General features: G+C 43.7%; 1 protein-coding gene across 4 annotated transcripts in view; it reads left to right on the top strand.

Moving 5' to 3' along the window:
- Positions 1-11,415, top strand: part of LOC120020224 (G-protein-signaling modulator 2-like) — a 29,373-nt gene extending 17,958 nt beyond the window's left edge. For 3 of the 4 annotated variants that reach the window (XM_038963750.1, XM_038963749.1, XM_038963747.1), the window contains 8 exons: positions 1,550-1,673; positions 2,127-2,242; positions 2,559-2,823; positions 2,959-3,171; positions 3,419-3,598; positions 9,693-9,852; positions 9,926-10,134; positions 10,294-11,415. In XM_038963750.1, coding sequence (XP_038819678.1) covers positions 1,550-1,673; positions 2,127-2,242; positions 2,559-2,823; positions 2,959-3,171; positions 3,419-3,598; positions 9,693-9,852; positions 9,926-10,134; positions 10,294-10,464 — 1,438 coding nt within the window. In that variant the 3' untranslated portion in view covers positions 10,465-11,415. The remainder of the gene's footprint in view (positions 1-1,549; positions 1,674-2,126; positions 2,243-2,558; positions 2,824-2,958; positions 3,172-3,418; positions 3,599-9,692; positions 9,853-9,925; positions 10,135-10,293) is intronic. The other variant, XM_038963748.1, reaches the window with a different exon arrangement.
- Positions 11,416-12,659: the final 1,244 nt, after the last annotated feature.

Raw genomic sequence — 12,659 nt, 5'->3', positions numbered from 1 at the left:
ATACACATATGGAATCATGTGGTAACCAAAAAGTGTTAAACAAATAAATAGATTTTATATTCTTTAAAGTAGCCTGCCTTTGCCTTGATGACAGCTTCATGAGGAATGCTTTTCCAACAGTCTTGAAGGAGTTCCCACATATGCTGAACACTTGTCGCTTTTCCTTCACTCTGTGGTCCAACTCATCCCAAACCATCTCAATTGGGTTGAGGTCAGGTGATTATGTAGGCCAGGTCATCGGATGCAGCACTCATCACGCTCCTTGGTCAAATATCCCTTACACAGCCTGGAGGGGTGTTTTGGGTCATTGTTCTGTTGAAAAATAAAGGATAGTCCCACTAAGCGCAAACCAGATGGGATGGCATATTGCTGCAGAATGCTGTGTTTGGACTCATCAGACCAAATTACAGATTTCCACCGGTATAATGTCAATTGCTTTTGTTTCTTGACCCAAGCAAGTCTCTTCTTATTGGTGTCCTCTGGTTTCTTTGCAGCAATTCGACCATGAATGCCTGATTCACGCAGTCTCCTCTGAACAGTTGATGTTGAGATGTGTCTTTTACTTGAACTCTGTGAAGCATGTATTTGGGCTGCTTTCTGAGGTGCTTTTAATTGCCGTTTTCTGAGGTTGGTAAATCTAATGAACTTGTCCTCTGCAGCAGAGGTAACTGGGTCTTCCTTTCCTGTGGTGGTCCTCATGAGAGCCAGTTTCATCATAGCGCTTGATAGTTTTTGCGACTGCACTTGAAGAAACGTTCAAAGTTCTTGAAATGCTCCGGATTGACTGACCTTCATGTCTTAAAGTAATGATGGATTGTCGTTTCTCTTTGCTTATTTGAGCTGTTCTTGCCATAATATGGACTTGGTCTTTTACCAGATAGGGCTATCTTCTGTATATCACCCCTAACTTGTCACAACACAACTGATTAACTCAAACGCATTAAGAAGGAAAGAAATTCAAAAAATTAACAAGGCACACCTGTTAATTGAAATGCATTCCAGGTGACTTCCTCATGAAGCTCGTTGAGAGAATTCCAAGAGTGTGCAAAGGGTGGCTGCTTTGAAGAATCTCAAATATTTACTTTTTGGGTCACTACATGATTTCATATGTTATTTCATAGATTTGATGTCTTCACTATTACTCTACAATGTAGAAAATAGTAAAAATTAAGAAACCGTTGAATGAGTAGCTGTGTCCAAACTTTTGACTGGTTTTATTTATATAGTTTTTCTTTCATCACATTCTCAGTGGGTCAGAAGTTTACATACACTCAATTAGTATTTGGTAGCATTGCCTTTAAATTGTTTGACTTGGGTCAAACGTTTCGGGTATTGCTTATTGCTTCCCACTAAGTTGGGTGAATTTTGGCCCATTCTGCCTGACAGAGCTGGTGTAACTGAGTCAGGTTTGTAGGCCTCCTTGCTCGCACATGCTTTTTCAGTTCTGCCCACAAATTTTCTATAAGATTGATGTCAGGGCTTTGTGATGGCCACGCTAAAATCTTGACTTTGTGGTCCATCGTTCATTCTATGGTTTGTCTATATTCAGAGCAAACTTATCCATAGTGAAGGAGCTTGCAGACCCGGCCGCCCAGGGCCGAACATATGGTAACCTTGGCAACACACACTACCTGTTAGGAAACTTCCAGAATGCTGTGGCATCACATGAACAGGTAATGAAAATCTTATCAAAGTTTATAGTGTGACATTTAGTGCTCGATTCAATAAAAAAACTGCACTGCTGTAGCATGTGAAACACAATTTTTATCCTATGACCAAATGGAATAGTGGTTTTGCGTACTATAGTAGAAATACCAGTTAAACTCACTTCACTGGATGATTAATAATAGCTTGTACACAAAGCAACTGCATAAACATTTCAAAAGCCAAGTTTGATTTAAATCCAGTTAAGTCTTTTGTCAGTTTTCCTTTTTCAATGGTTCTCTGTAGTTAATTATAATGTCCTGTACGGTTCAGTACAGTCCACAGAAAGACTATAGGTAAACACCACATAATGGCAGACTAGAGTCACTGGCTGGCTGTTCCGATACCAAGGTGTTGAAGTGGGTGGGTGCATTTCTGGTCCGGTGTCCGTGTGTGTTCATCCATTTGTTTTCCTTTCTCAGCGCCTCCAGATTGCCAAGGAGTTTGGCGACCGCTCAGCAGAGAGAAGGGCCTACTGCAACCTGGGGAATGCGTATATATTCCTGGGTGAATTTGAAGTGGCAGCCGAGCATTACAAGTGAGCCAAACCCCCCAGCCCAGCCATTCATCTTCTCTTAATGAAGTTCACTCCCTCCGTCTGGAGTCCAGCTGTTAAAACAACTCTTCTTTCTGTCTGGACCCTGGAGGGTTTAACACAGTTAAGAGGCCGTAGGGTTTTCAGGAGAGAAATGTCAGCTGCTATGCCTCAAAGGACTATGTCAAGAGGGCTAGCAAACCGCTAAGTGTGTGTGTGTGAATTGATATACTAAACTTAATTTCAGGACCAGAGTAGCCTTTGTGTGTCACTATGAATGAGAGCCAGTGATCTAATGTGGTTGTGTTGTGGTTGTCAGGAGGACTCTGCAGCTGGCCAGACAGCTGAAGGACCGGGCTGTAGAGGCTCAGGCCTGTTACAGTCTGGGCAACACCTACACACTCCTCCAGGACTACGAGAGGGCCATAGACTACCACCTCAAACACCTGATCATAGCACAGGACCTCAACGACCGGATTGGTGAGGGCCGGGCGTGCTGGAGTTTAGGGAACGCTCACACCGCCCTGGGGAACCATGACCAGGCCATGCACTTTGCTGAGAAACACCTGGAGATCTCCAAAGAGGTACCCACCTCCCTTATCGCCTATAGATATACAGACACAGCCTTCAAGAGCCTGATCAAAGAAAGAGGAGTTGATCTGAAAATGCAGCATGGTCAATCCCACGTGTGTGTGTGTGTGTGTGTGTGTGTGTTACAGACTGGCGACCGGAGCGGGGAGCTGACGGCCCGTATGAACGTGTCAGACCTGCAGATGGTGCTGGGGCTGAGCTACAGCACCAACAACTCCACCCTGTCTGAGAACCCCATCAAGGACATGGACCACAACTTGCATGGGGCCGGGCCCCGGATGGGACGGAGAAACAGCATGGAAAACCTGGAGCTCATGAAACTCACCCCCGACAAGATCAATGTAAGTTACTGGGTTCAAATGTGCAATCTGAGACTTTCTCTTCCCTAGGCCTAGTGGCAATTCGAAGTGCACTATTAACCTGAAGTGAGTGAAATTAATTACACATTTTAATTACACATTTTTAAAATGTATTGTTTTGTCTTCATAACTCTAACTGTTTGTGATGTGTATTTTGACACCGGAGTTAGATGCGATTTGTATAAAGTCTGGTTTTTGACGTGCGTGTCCTCTCCCTCTTGTCTCCCAGGCTCAGAAGTGGACCAGTGACATCCTGACCAAGCAGTCTAAACCCACCCTGGCGAAGAGCTCCTCCAAGCTGTTCTTCATCAGCCGTCTGCGGGGGAAGAAGACCAGGGCTGGGGGCTCCAGTAAAGTCCTGCAGGACACCAGTAACACCCCCCAGATCCCCGCACAGGGACCACAGAAGGTAAGAGGGGAAACCTGCGTTTCAGGTATCCACCTAGCGTGTGCTTTTCTATGGGTTTGTGTGTCTGTATGCATGCCTGCCCATGAGGGAGAGCGTGAGATTGACGTGACCTCTTGTACTTATCTCGTTGTGGATTGGAATAAAGTATTGACATCGGTGGTTGGTTGCAGTTTTAAGATCAGGGAGGACAAATGTTTTTATTTAATTTTTATGAGCCATATTTCTATTACAGCATATTGGACGACTGTCATTCATATTCCTTTCACCCAGCTCAATGTAACATCAATGGGTTTAGTCTACTACATGATGCTCGAATTTTCCCTATACCCATCATGAGGTTGCTACAACCTAGCCTACAATTGAAAGTTTAGAACGTAGGTGCACAGGTCGAGAGACAAATTGGAGTAATCAAGGTGACAGACTTTGGCACATTCAGTACCGCCTTGCACACTCTTGCCTGCATCTAGCTGATCTGGGGTGTAATCATTAGTCCTGTTACGAATTCCTTTGGCCCGACAGTCTAGGGGGGATGGTAACGAGACCCGTGTAACAACTCATGCAAATTATAATAGTGAAAAAGTAAGAGTGAGAACGAAATAACCACAGACACTAAAATTACCGTCAAACACTCCGGGTTTATTTGAAAACACACGGTAATGGGGGGGCAGGAAAAGGGGCTGAGCTGGACCCAAGGAAAGAAACAAATCTCCTCCAAAAACACCCCTAAGCTAGACTAGCCTACTTTAACAACAGCTAACTAACCAAAAATACAGTGGGTGGTCCGCCTAGTTCTAATTAGTGTGTTTATACAAAGTATTCCTACGGGTAATGTATGCCCATGGGCGACCTATCTAGGTACCCCCTTTTCCCACCGTCAAACAAACACCATAACAAAACCAATACTCACAGGTGGGGACAAAGTGACATGTAGTTGCAAAAACCAAACCAGATCTACAGACAGATGGCGTTGACAGAGAGATTGAGCTCTAGAGAAAACAACTGACAGGGTTTTTAAACTAAGGGAATGTGATTGGGTAAGGGAAAAGGAGCAGGTGTCTTCTAATTAGCGACTGATTGGGGAATGAGGATTGTCATCTGTGAGGGGGAAAAGGAGAGAAAAGAAATACACACACAGGATACACACACACACAGGATACCTGTATCCGTAACAGTCAAAACAAGAGTTTCTATTGGACAAATTGAGGTAGGTCTCTCATTTAGTTCCGTATTCTTCTGTTGAGGAAACATTTTGCGACAGACTCGGCGGAATGAATACACCCCTGATCACCCGCGCGCACACAGTTAATTTCCATAGCAGCCTCATACAGCATCAACACTTTGCTCATTGTATAATTCCTTCTCGCATCTACACGCTCTCCTCCTCTCACCTTTTCCCTTCGCTTGTGGACTTCAGTGTAAAACACAAAATATGTCTGTGACACAGGAGGTTGGCATTACCTTAATTGGGGAGGACGGGCTCGTGATTAAGGCTGGAGCGGAATAAGTGAAATGGTATCAAATACATCAGACACATGGTTTCCATGTGTTTGAGACCATTCCAGTTTACTCCGCTCCAGACTTTATCACGAGCCGTCCTCCCCTCAGCAGCCTCCACTGGTCTGTGACCAGGCGCAATAACCTCTCCCAGCCAAATCTTCATACCATAACCGCTAACAGCTACACAGCCTACATCGTTGTCACCATTATTAATGTTATGGTTCAACAAACTAGAACTAACACATTCGTGAACCCACAATCCAATCCATGTGTACAGTTTAGTAGTTACACTGGGGGACCCTGGTGGCAATAAATGTATAAATCGAAAGCTTACATTGACTTGGAAGAGTTGCTGTGTTAGCTAGCTGGCTAAGGCTATCCAACATAAATATAATTTCTCTCTAAGTCAGGTTATTGAGTAGGCTAACTTAGCTCCATTAGCTAAGTAAGTGAAAGGTAAACTAAGAAAAAAATAATACAATGAAATATACAGTTGAAGTCGGAAGTTTCCATACACTTAGGTTGGAGTCATTAAAACTCGTTTTTCAACCACTCCACAAATTTCTTAACAAACAATAGTTTTAGCAAGTCGTTTAGGACATCTACTATGTGCATGACAAGTAATTTTTCCAACAATTGTTTAGACAGATTATTTCACTTATAATTCACTGTATCACAATTCCAGTGGGTCAGAAGTTTACATACACTAAATTAACTTTATTTTTTTATTTCACCTTTTATTTAACAAGGTAGGCAAGTTGAGAACAAGTTCTCATTTACAATTGCGACCTGGCCAAGATAAAGCAAAGCAGTTCGACACATACAACAACACAGAGTTACACATGGAGTAAAACAAACATACAGTCAATAATACAGTAGAAAAATAAGTCTATATACAATGTGAGCAAGTGAGGTGAGATAAGGGAGGTGAAGGCAAAAAAAGGCCATGGTGGTGAAGTAAATACAATATAGCAAGTAAAACACTGGAATGGTTGATTTGCAGTGGAAGAATGTGCAAAGTAGAAATAGAAATAATGGGGTGCAAAGGAGCTAAATAAATAAATACAGTAGGGAAAGGGGTAGTAGTTTGGGCTAAATTATAGATGGGCTATGTGCAGTAATCTGTGAGCTGCTCTGACAGCTGGTGCTTAAAGCTAGTGAGGGAGATAAGTGTTTCCAGTTTCAGAGATTTTTGTAGTTCGTTCCAGTCATTGGCAGCAGAGAACTGGAAGGAGAGGCGGCCAAAGGAAGAATTGGTTTTGGGGGTGACCAGAGATATACCTGCTGGAGCGCGTGCTACAGTTGGGTGCTGCTATGGTGACCAGCGAGCTGAGATAAGGGGGGACTTTACCTAGAAGGGTCTTGTAGATGACCTGGAGCCAGTGTGTTTGGCGACGAGTATGAAGCGAGGGCCAGCCAACGAGAGCGTACAGGTTGCAGTGGTGGGTAGTATATGGGGCTTTGGTGACAAAACGGATTGCACTGTGATAGACTGCACCCAATTTATTGAGTAGGGTATTGGAGGCTATTTTGTAAATGACATCGCCAAAGTCGAGGATTGGTAGGATGGTCAGTTTTACAAGGGTATGTTTGGCAGCATGAGTGAAGGATGCTTTGTTGCGGAATAGGAAGCCAATTCTAGATTTAACTTTGGATTGGAGATGTTTGATGTGAGTCTGGAAGGAGAGTTTACAGTCTAATCAGACACCTAGGTATTTGTAGTTGTCCACATATTCTAAGTCAGAACCGTCCAGAGTAGTGATGCGGGCAGGTGCAGGCAGCGATCGGTTGAAGAGCATGCATTCAGTTTTACTTGTATTTAAGAGCAATTGGAGGCCACGGAAGGGGAGTTGAATGGCATTGAAGCTCGCCTGGAGGGTTGTTAAGTGTCCAAAGAAGGGCCAGAAGTATACAGAATGGTGTCGTCTGCGTAGAGGTGGATCAGAGACTCACCAGCAGCAAGAGCGACATCATTGATGTATACAGAGAAGAGAGTCGGTCCAAGAATTGAACCCTGTGGCACCCCCATAGACTGCCAGAGGCCCGGACAACAGACCCTCCGATTTGACACACTGAACTCTGTCAGAGAAGTAGTTGGTGAACCAGGCGAGGCAATCATTTGAGAAACCAAGGCTGTCGAGTCTGCCGATGAGGATGTGGTGATTGACAGAGTCGAAAGCCTTGGACAGGTCAATGAATACGGCTGCACAGTATTGTTTCTTATCGATGGCGGTTAAGATATCGTTTAGGACCTTGAGCGTGGCTGAGGTGCACCCATGACCAACTCTGAAACCAGATTGCATAGCGGAGAAGGTATGGTGGGATTCGAAATGGTCGGTAATCTGTTTGTTGACTTGGCTTTCGAAGACCTTAGAAAGGCAGGGTAGGATAGATATAGGTCTGTAGCAGTTTGGGTCAAGAGTGTCCCCCCCTTTGAAGAGGGGGATGACCGCAGCTGCTTTCCAATCTTTGGGAATCTCAGATGACACGAAAGAGGTTGAACAGGCTAGTAATAGGGGTGGCAACAATTTCAGCAGATAATTTTAGAAAGAAAGAGTCCATATTATCTAGCCCGGCTGTTTTGTAGGGGTCCAGATTTTGCAGCTCTTTCAGAACATCAGCTGACTGGATTTGGGAGAAGGAGAAATGGGGAAGGCTTGGGCGATTAGGGGTTGCAGTGCTGTTGACCGGGGTAGGGAGAGCCAGGTGGAAAGCATGGCCAGCTGTAGAAAAATGCTTATTGAAATTCTCAATCATAGTGGATTTATTGGTGGTGACAGTGTTTCCTATCTTCAGTGCAGTGGGCAGCTGGGAGGAGGTGTTCTTATTCTCCATGGACTTTACAGTGTCCCAGAACTTTTGAGTTTGTGTTGCAGGAAGCAAATTTCTGCTTGAAAAAGCTAGCCTTGGCTTTTCTAACTGCCTGTGTATATTGGTTTCTAGCTTCCCTGAAAAGTTGCATATCACGGGGGCTGTTCGATGCTAATGCAGAATGCCATAGGATGCTTTTGTGTTGGTTAAGGGCAGTGAGGTCTGGAGAGAACCAAGGGCCATATCTGTTCCTCGTTCTAAATTTCTTGAATGGGGCATGCTTATTTAAGATGGTGAGGAAGGCATTTAAAAAAGAATAACCAGGCATCCTCTACTGACGGGATGAGATCAATATCCTTCCAGGATACCCCGGCCAGGTCAATTAGAAAGGCCTGCTCGCTGAAGTGTTTCAGGGAGCGTTTGACAGTGCTTTAAACAGCTTGGAAAATTCCATAAAGTGATGTCATGGTTTTAGAAGCTTCTGATAATTGACATAATTTGAGTCAATTGGAGGTGTACCTGTGGATGTATTTCAAGGCCTACCTTCAAATTCTTGCTTGACATCATGGGAGAATCAAAAGAAATCAGCCAAGACCTCAGAAAAAAATTTGTAGACCTCCACAAGTCTGGTTCATCCTTGGGCGCAATTTCCAAATGCCTGAAGGTACCACGTTCATCTGTATAAACAATAGTACGCAAGTATAAACACCATGGGACCACGCAGCCGTCATACCGCTCGCTCAGGAAGGAGATGCGTTCTGTCTCGGTCGCAAATGGGTCTTCCAAATGGACAATGACCCCAAGCATACTTCCAAAGTTGTGGTAAAATGGCTTAAGGACAACAAAGTCAAGGTATTGGAGTGGCCATCACAAAGCCCTGACCTTAATCCTATAGAAAATGTGGGCAGAACTGAAAAGGCGTGTGCGAGGAAGGAGGCCTACAAACCGGACTCCGTTACACCAGCTCTGTCAGGAAGAATGGGCCAAAATTCACCCAACTTATTGTGGAAGGCTTGTAGAAGGCTACCCAAAACGCTTGACCCAAGTTAAACAATTTAAAGGCAATGCTACCAAACACTCAATTAGTATATGTAAACTTCTGACCCACTGGGAATGTGATGAAAGAAATAAAAGCTTAAATAAATAATTCTCTCTTATTCTGACATTTCACATTCTTAAAATAAAGTGGTGATCCTAACTGACCTAAGACAGGGAATTTTTACTAGGATTAAATGTCAGGAATTGTGAAACTGAGTTTAAATGTATTTGGCTAAGGTGTATGTAAACTTCCGACTTCAACTGTAGATTGCTTCTCTGCTGCTTCTCAATTTTAGCTGTAGCTTATCCTTTCAGTACTAGATTCATTCTCTGACCCTTTGATTGAATGGACAACATGTCACTTCATGCTGCAAGAGCTTTGATAGGTTGGAGGACGTCCTCCGTAAGTCGTCATAATGACTGTAAGTCTATGGAAGGGGGTGAGAACCATGAGCCTCCTAGGTTTTGTATTGAAGTCTATGTAGCTAGAGGACGCAAAATAGCTGTTCTCCGGCTACACAATGGTATTACCCAAGAGGGTGCTGTTGAGGCTACTGTAGACCTTCAATATATTCAGTGTTTAATCAATTTATTTATTAGTTATTATATTTATTATTTTTTGGTAGCGTGAATATATTTTAAATGTTTCTCTATTTACATTTTTATGAAATTCACAGAGTAGGATGGTTCTCCCCTTCCTCCTCTGAGGAGCCTCCACTGATTTCAAATATGTCTCTCACTCACTCAGAGGGTCAGTCCAGACATGCTCGGGGACGAGGGCTTCTTTGACCTGCTGAGTCGTTTCCAGAGTAACCGGATGGACGACCAGCGCTGTTCCATACAAGAGAAGAGCCGTCTGTCAGTCAGCACCAGCTCCTCTGACTCTCCACCCAGAGCCATGAGGAAATGTGAGTACACACACTCATCATTTCTCTGTGATCGCCTTGATCTCTCGCTCTGACCTCTCTCCCTCTCCTCCAGCAGTGTATGAGAAGGCAGCAGTAGCAGGCCTGGGCTCTGGATCTGGTGCCCAGGGTCGCCGGTTAGAGGAAGGTGGAGGTGCTGGGGGTAGTTTGCCCGGCCTTCGGCTCAACAGGCACAGCAGCCAGGCTGTCCTCAGCCACCTGATGGCTAACGCAGGCAACACGGAGCCTGACGACGACTTCTTCGACATGCTCGTCAAATGCCAGGTGTGAGGTTTAAATAGACTCAACTTTTCACTAGGGTGGTGTTCAGTAGAGCACAATGTAGCAAAAATGTTGTGCTAGTGCTCAGTGCTTTATATTGAAAGGGGGTAAAAGTCTTCCTTTTCAGCCACTTTTTACCTCCTATTCTCTCCTTCCCCTCAGGGTTCTCGTCTGGATGACCAGCGCTGCGCCCCTCCCCCGGCCCGTGGCCCCACCGTCCCAGACGAGGACTTCTTCAGCCTCATCACGAGGTCCCAGGCCAAACGCATGGACGAGCAGCGGGTCACCCTGCCCTCCGCAGCAGGCTCCGCAGCACGGCCCTGCTCCAACTGAGCCTCGCCCAGGGCGAGTACCCCGACGGGTGAAAACCCCGGAGACGGGGCTTCTGGAGGAAAACATTGTGGAAGAAGGGTGTGGAAGTTTCGTCCACTTGTGGAGATGAGGACGTTGATACTGTACTCAACAGTGGATGGGGCTATTTTACATAACACCATTGAAAAGTTCTGGTCTTTCTCTCTATAACATAGACCAATTATGGTTGTTGTTAGGAATCAGAAGCCTCATTTCCCAGTTGAAAGCACTGCCAGCATTAATGTAGTAGCCTATAGGGAACAATGCAACATTCAAAAACTAAAGTAACCCACTGAGGGTTATAGACTATGAAATCAACTGTTCTCAATTTTACCTTGTACTCTATCTGGAAATGTACTGGACCTGTAAAACTACAGACGAACATGAGCTAACATATCAAACGAGTAGGTCCAGGGAATTATTTTGTATGATTATGTACTCACTACAACCTGAAAATGTATCTTTAGATACAAAACTGCAGTCATGACATGTATTTATTGTACCTTTTTTTTGTGTAATGATTTTGTTTTATTAAGCGCTTACGTACTGCCGTTTTACTTCCCATTGTGGCTTGAAGTGGTTGGTTTGATTTTTGCACCATATTTTTCTGATGTAGACTAGACTCAAAAGACAGGTACAGCTCTATCTTTCCATGTTTTTGAATTGTCTATATGTATGTTAGGAGTTGTGGTTATGGAGGGTGGGGATACCTCAACTTTAGGTAAGGAATTTAAAAAAAAATGTTTTTTTAATTCTTTCAGCCTTAACCATCTTTGATAAAATAATGAATTCACCCATGGGTGTGTTTTGTCCCTGATGCTCTTTTGTACTTTATATATATATATATATTTTAATGAGATAAGAAGAATGAACACTTGTTTATTTAGTATAGAAATCATGTCTTGTTTTATTTTAAAATGTGTTATCAAAGAGTATTGTGTGTGTTTTTTCCCCCACTGTTGTCATCTGCAAGAAGCCAGAGTGCTTTCTTTATATTCAGTGCAGCTTGACACATGGCGATGTGGCTCAGTTGGTAGAGCATGGCGCTTGCAACGCCAGGGTAGTGGGTTCAATTCCCACGGGGGGACCAGGATGAATATGTATGAACTTTCCAATTTGTAAGTCGCTCTGGATAAGAACGTCTGCTAAATGACGTAAATGAGATGGCACACCAAAGCACAGAAGGATCGGCTACTCCTGGAATTAATGACTGCCCAAAGTTGAGTTCGCTAGTGAGGTGTTGGTGATGGGCTATGCTCCGCATGGAGTGATGGGCCTAAGTGAGATACAATAAAACGTATTAGTCCATATGAGATGCTGTTTAACAAACTCCAGGCTTTGCTATGGTCAGATGACATGAACATACAGCTTCCTGGCCACGCTGGAAGCAAAAGGCGTCAACGGCATCATGAACTTTACTAAGTACTAGGGGCCTTGTTTATAAAACGGACTTGCGATCAATTTTGATCTGATGTATGACTTACGCAGAAAACCACATTAGGAGTTATTTATAAAACCTTACTTTGACGTGGAAATGATCTTATCTTTGCGCGGAGTGATTTTCCTGTTGGTTATGTAGGGCTGTTTCAGTTTGGGATGCATATGCATCCAAGTCTGTGGTAAACGTTGCATTTGTTATCAATTAAAGGTGTGAGTAATGAATTGCCAGATGCAAGGTGTTTTGAATTAAAAACAGGATGCTATGTTCTATAAATAGTGTCAAATTATAAAAAAGTAACCATGGCTGTTATTGGAAGACATTGAAAACCGTGCTTTTAGAAGGGAGAGAGTTTGAGACCGGAATGACTTTTGCACATGATTATTCATGGCTGTTCCTGACTAAACCCTCATCTGTGCTGGCATTCTATAAGGGGAAATCGATGATTGTAAGGCACGTTCAGGTGCCGTCAATTTAATGTTGATTAGAGATTTATAGATCACAGGTGCGTAAATTACAAATGGGCTTCTTAGAACCTGCGTAAGCAAGATTTTATTTATGCTCGGTATCGTTTATGAATCGAATGTAAGAACACTGTCGGAAATGATCTTACGACTAAGTTCAAGTATAAATCTAAGAACATTTTTATAAATGAGGCCCCAGGACCGCAAGTGGATCTTCCAGCAAGACAATAACTCCAAGCGCTAATCAAAATCCACAAAGAAATTGTTAATTTAAC

The sequence above is a fragment of the Salvelinus namaycush genome, chromosome 25 (assembly GCF_016432855.1).
Source record: "Salvelinus namaycush isolate Seneca chromosome 25, SaNama_1.0, whole genome shotgun sequence".
NCBI lineage: Eukaryota > Metazoa > Chordata > Actinopteri > Salmoniformes > Salmonidae > Salvelinus > Salvelinus namaycush.
The sequence above is the reverse complement of the archived record's forward strand: the minus strand, read 5'-3'. Positions and strand labels throughout refer to the sequence as shown.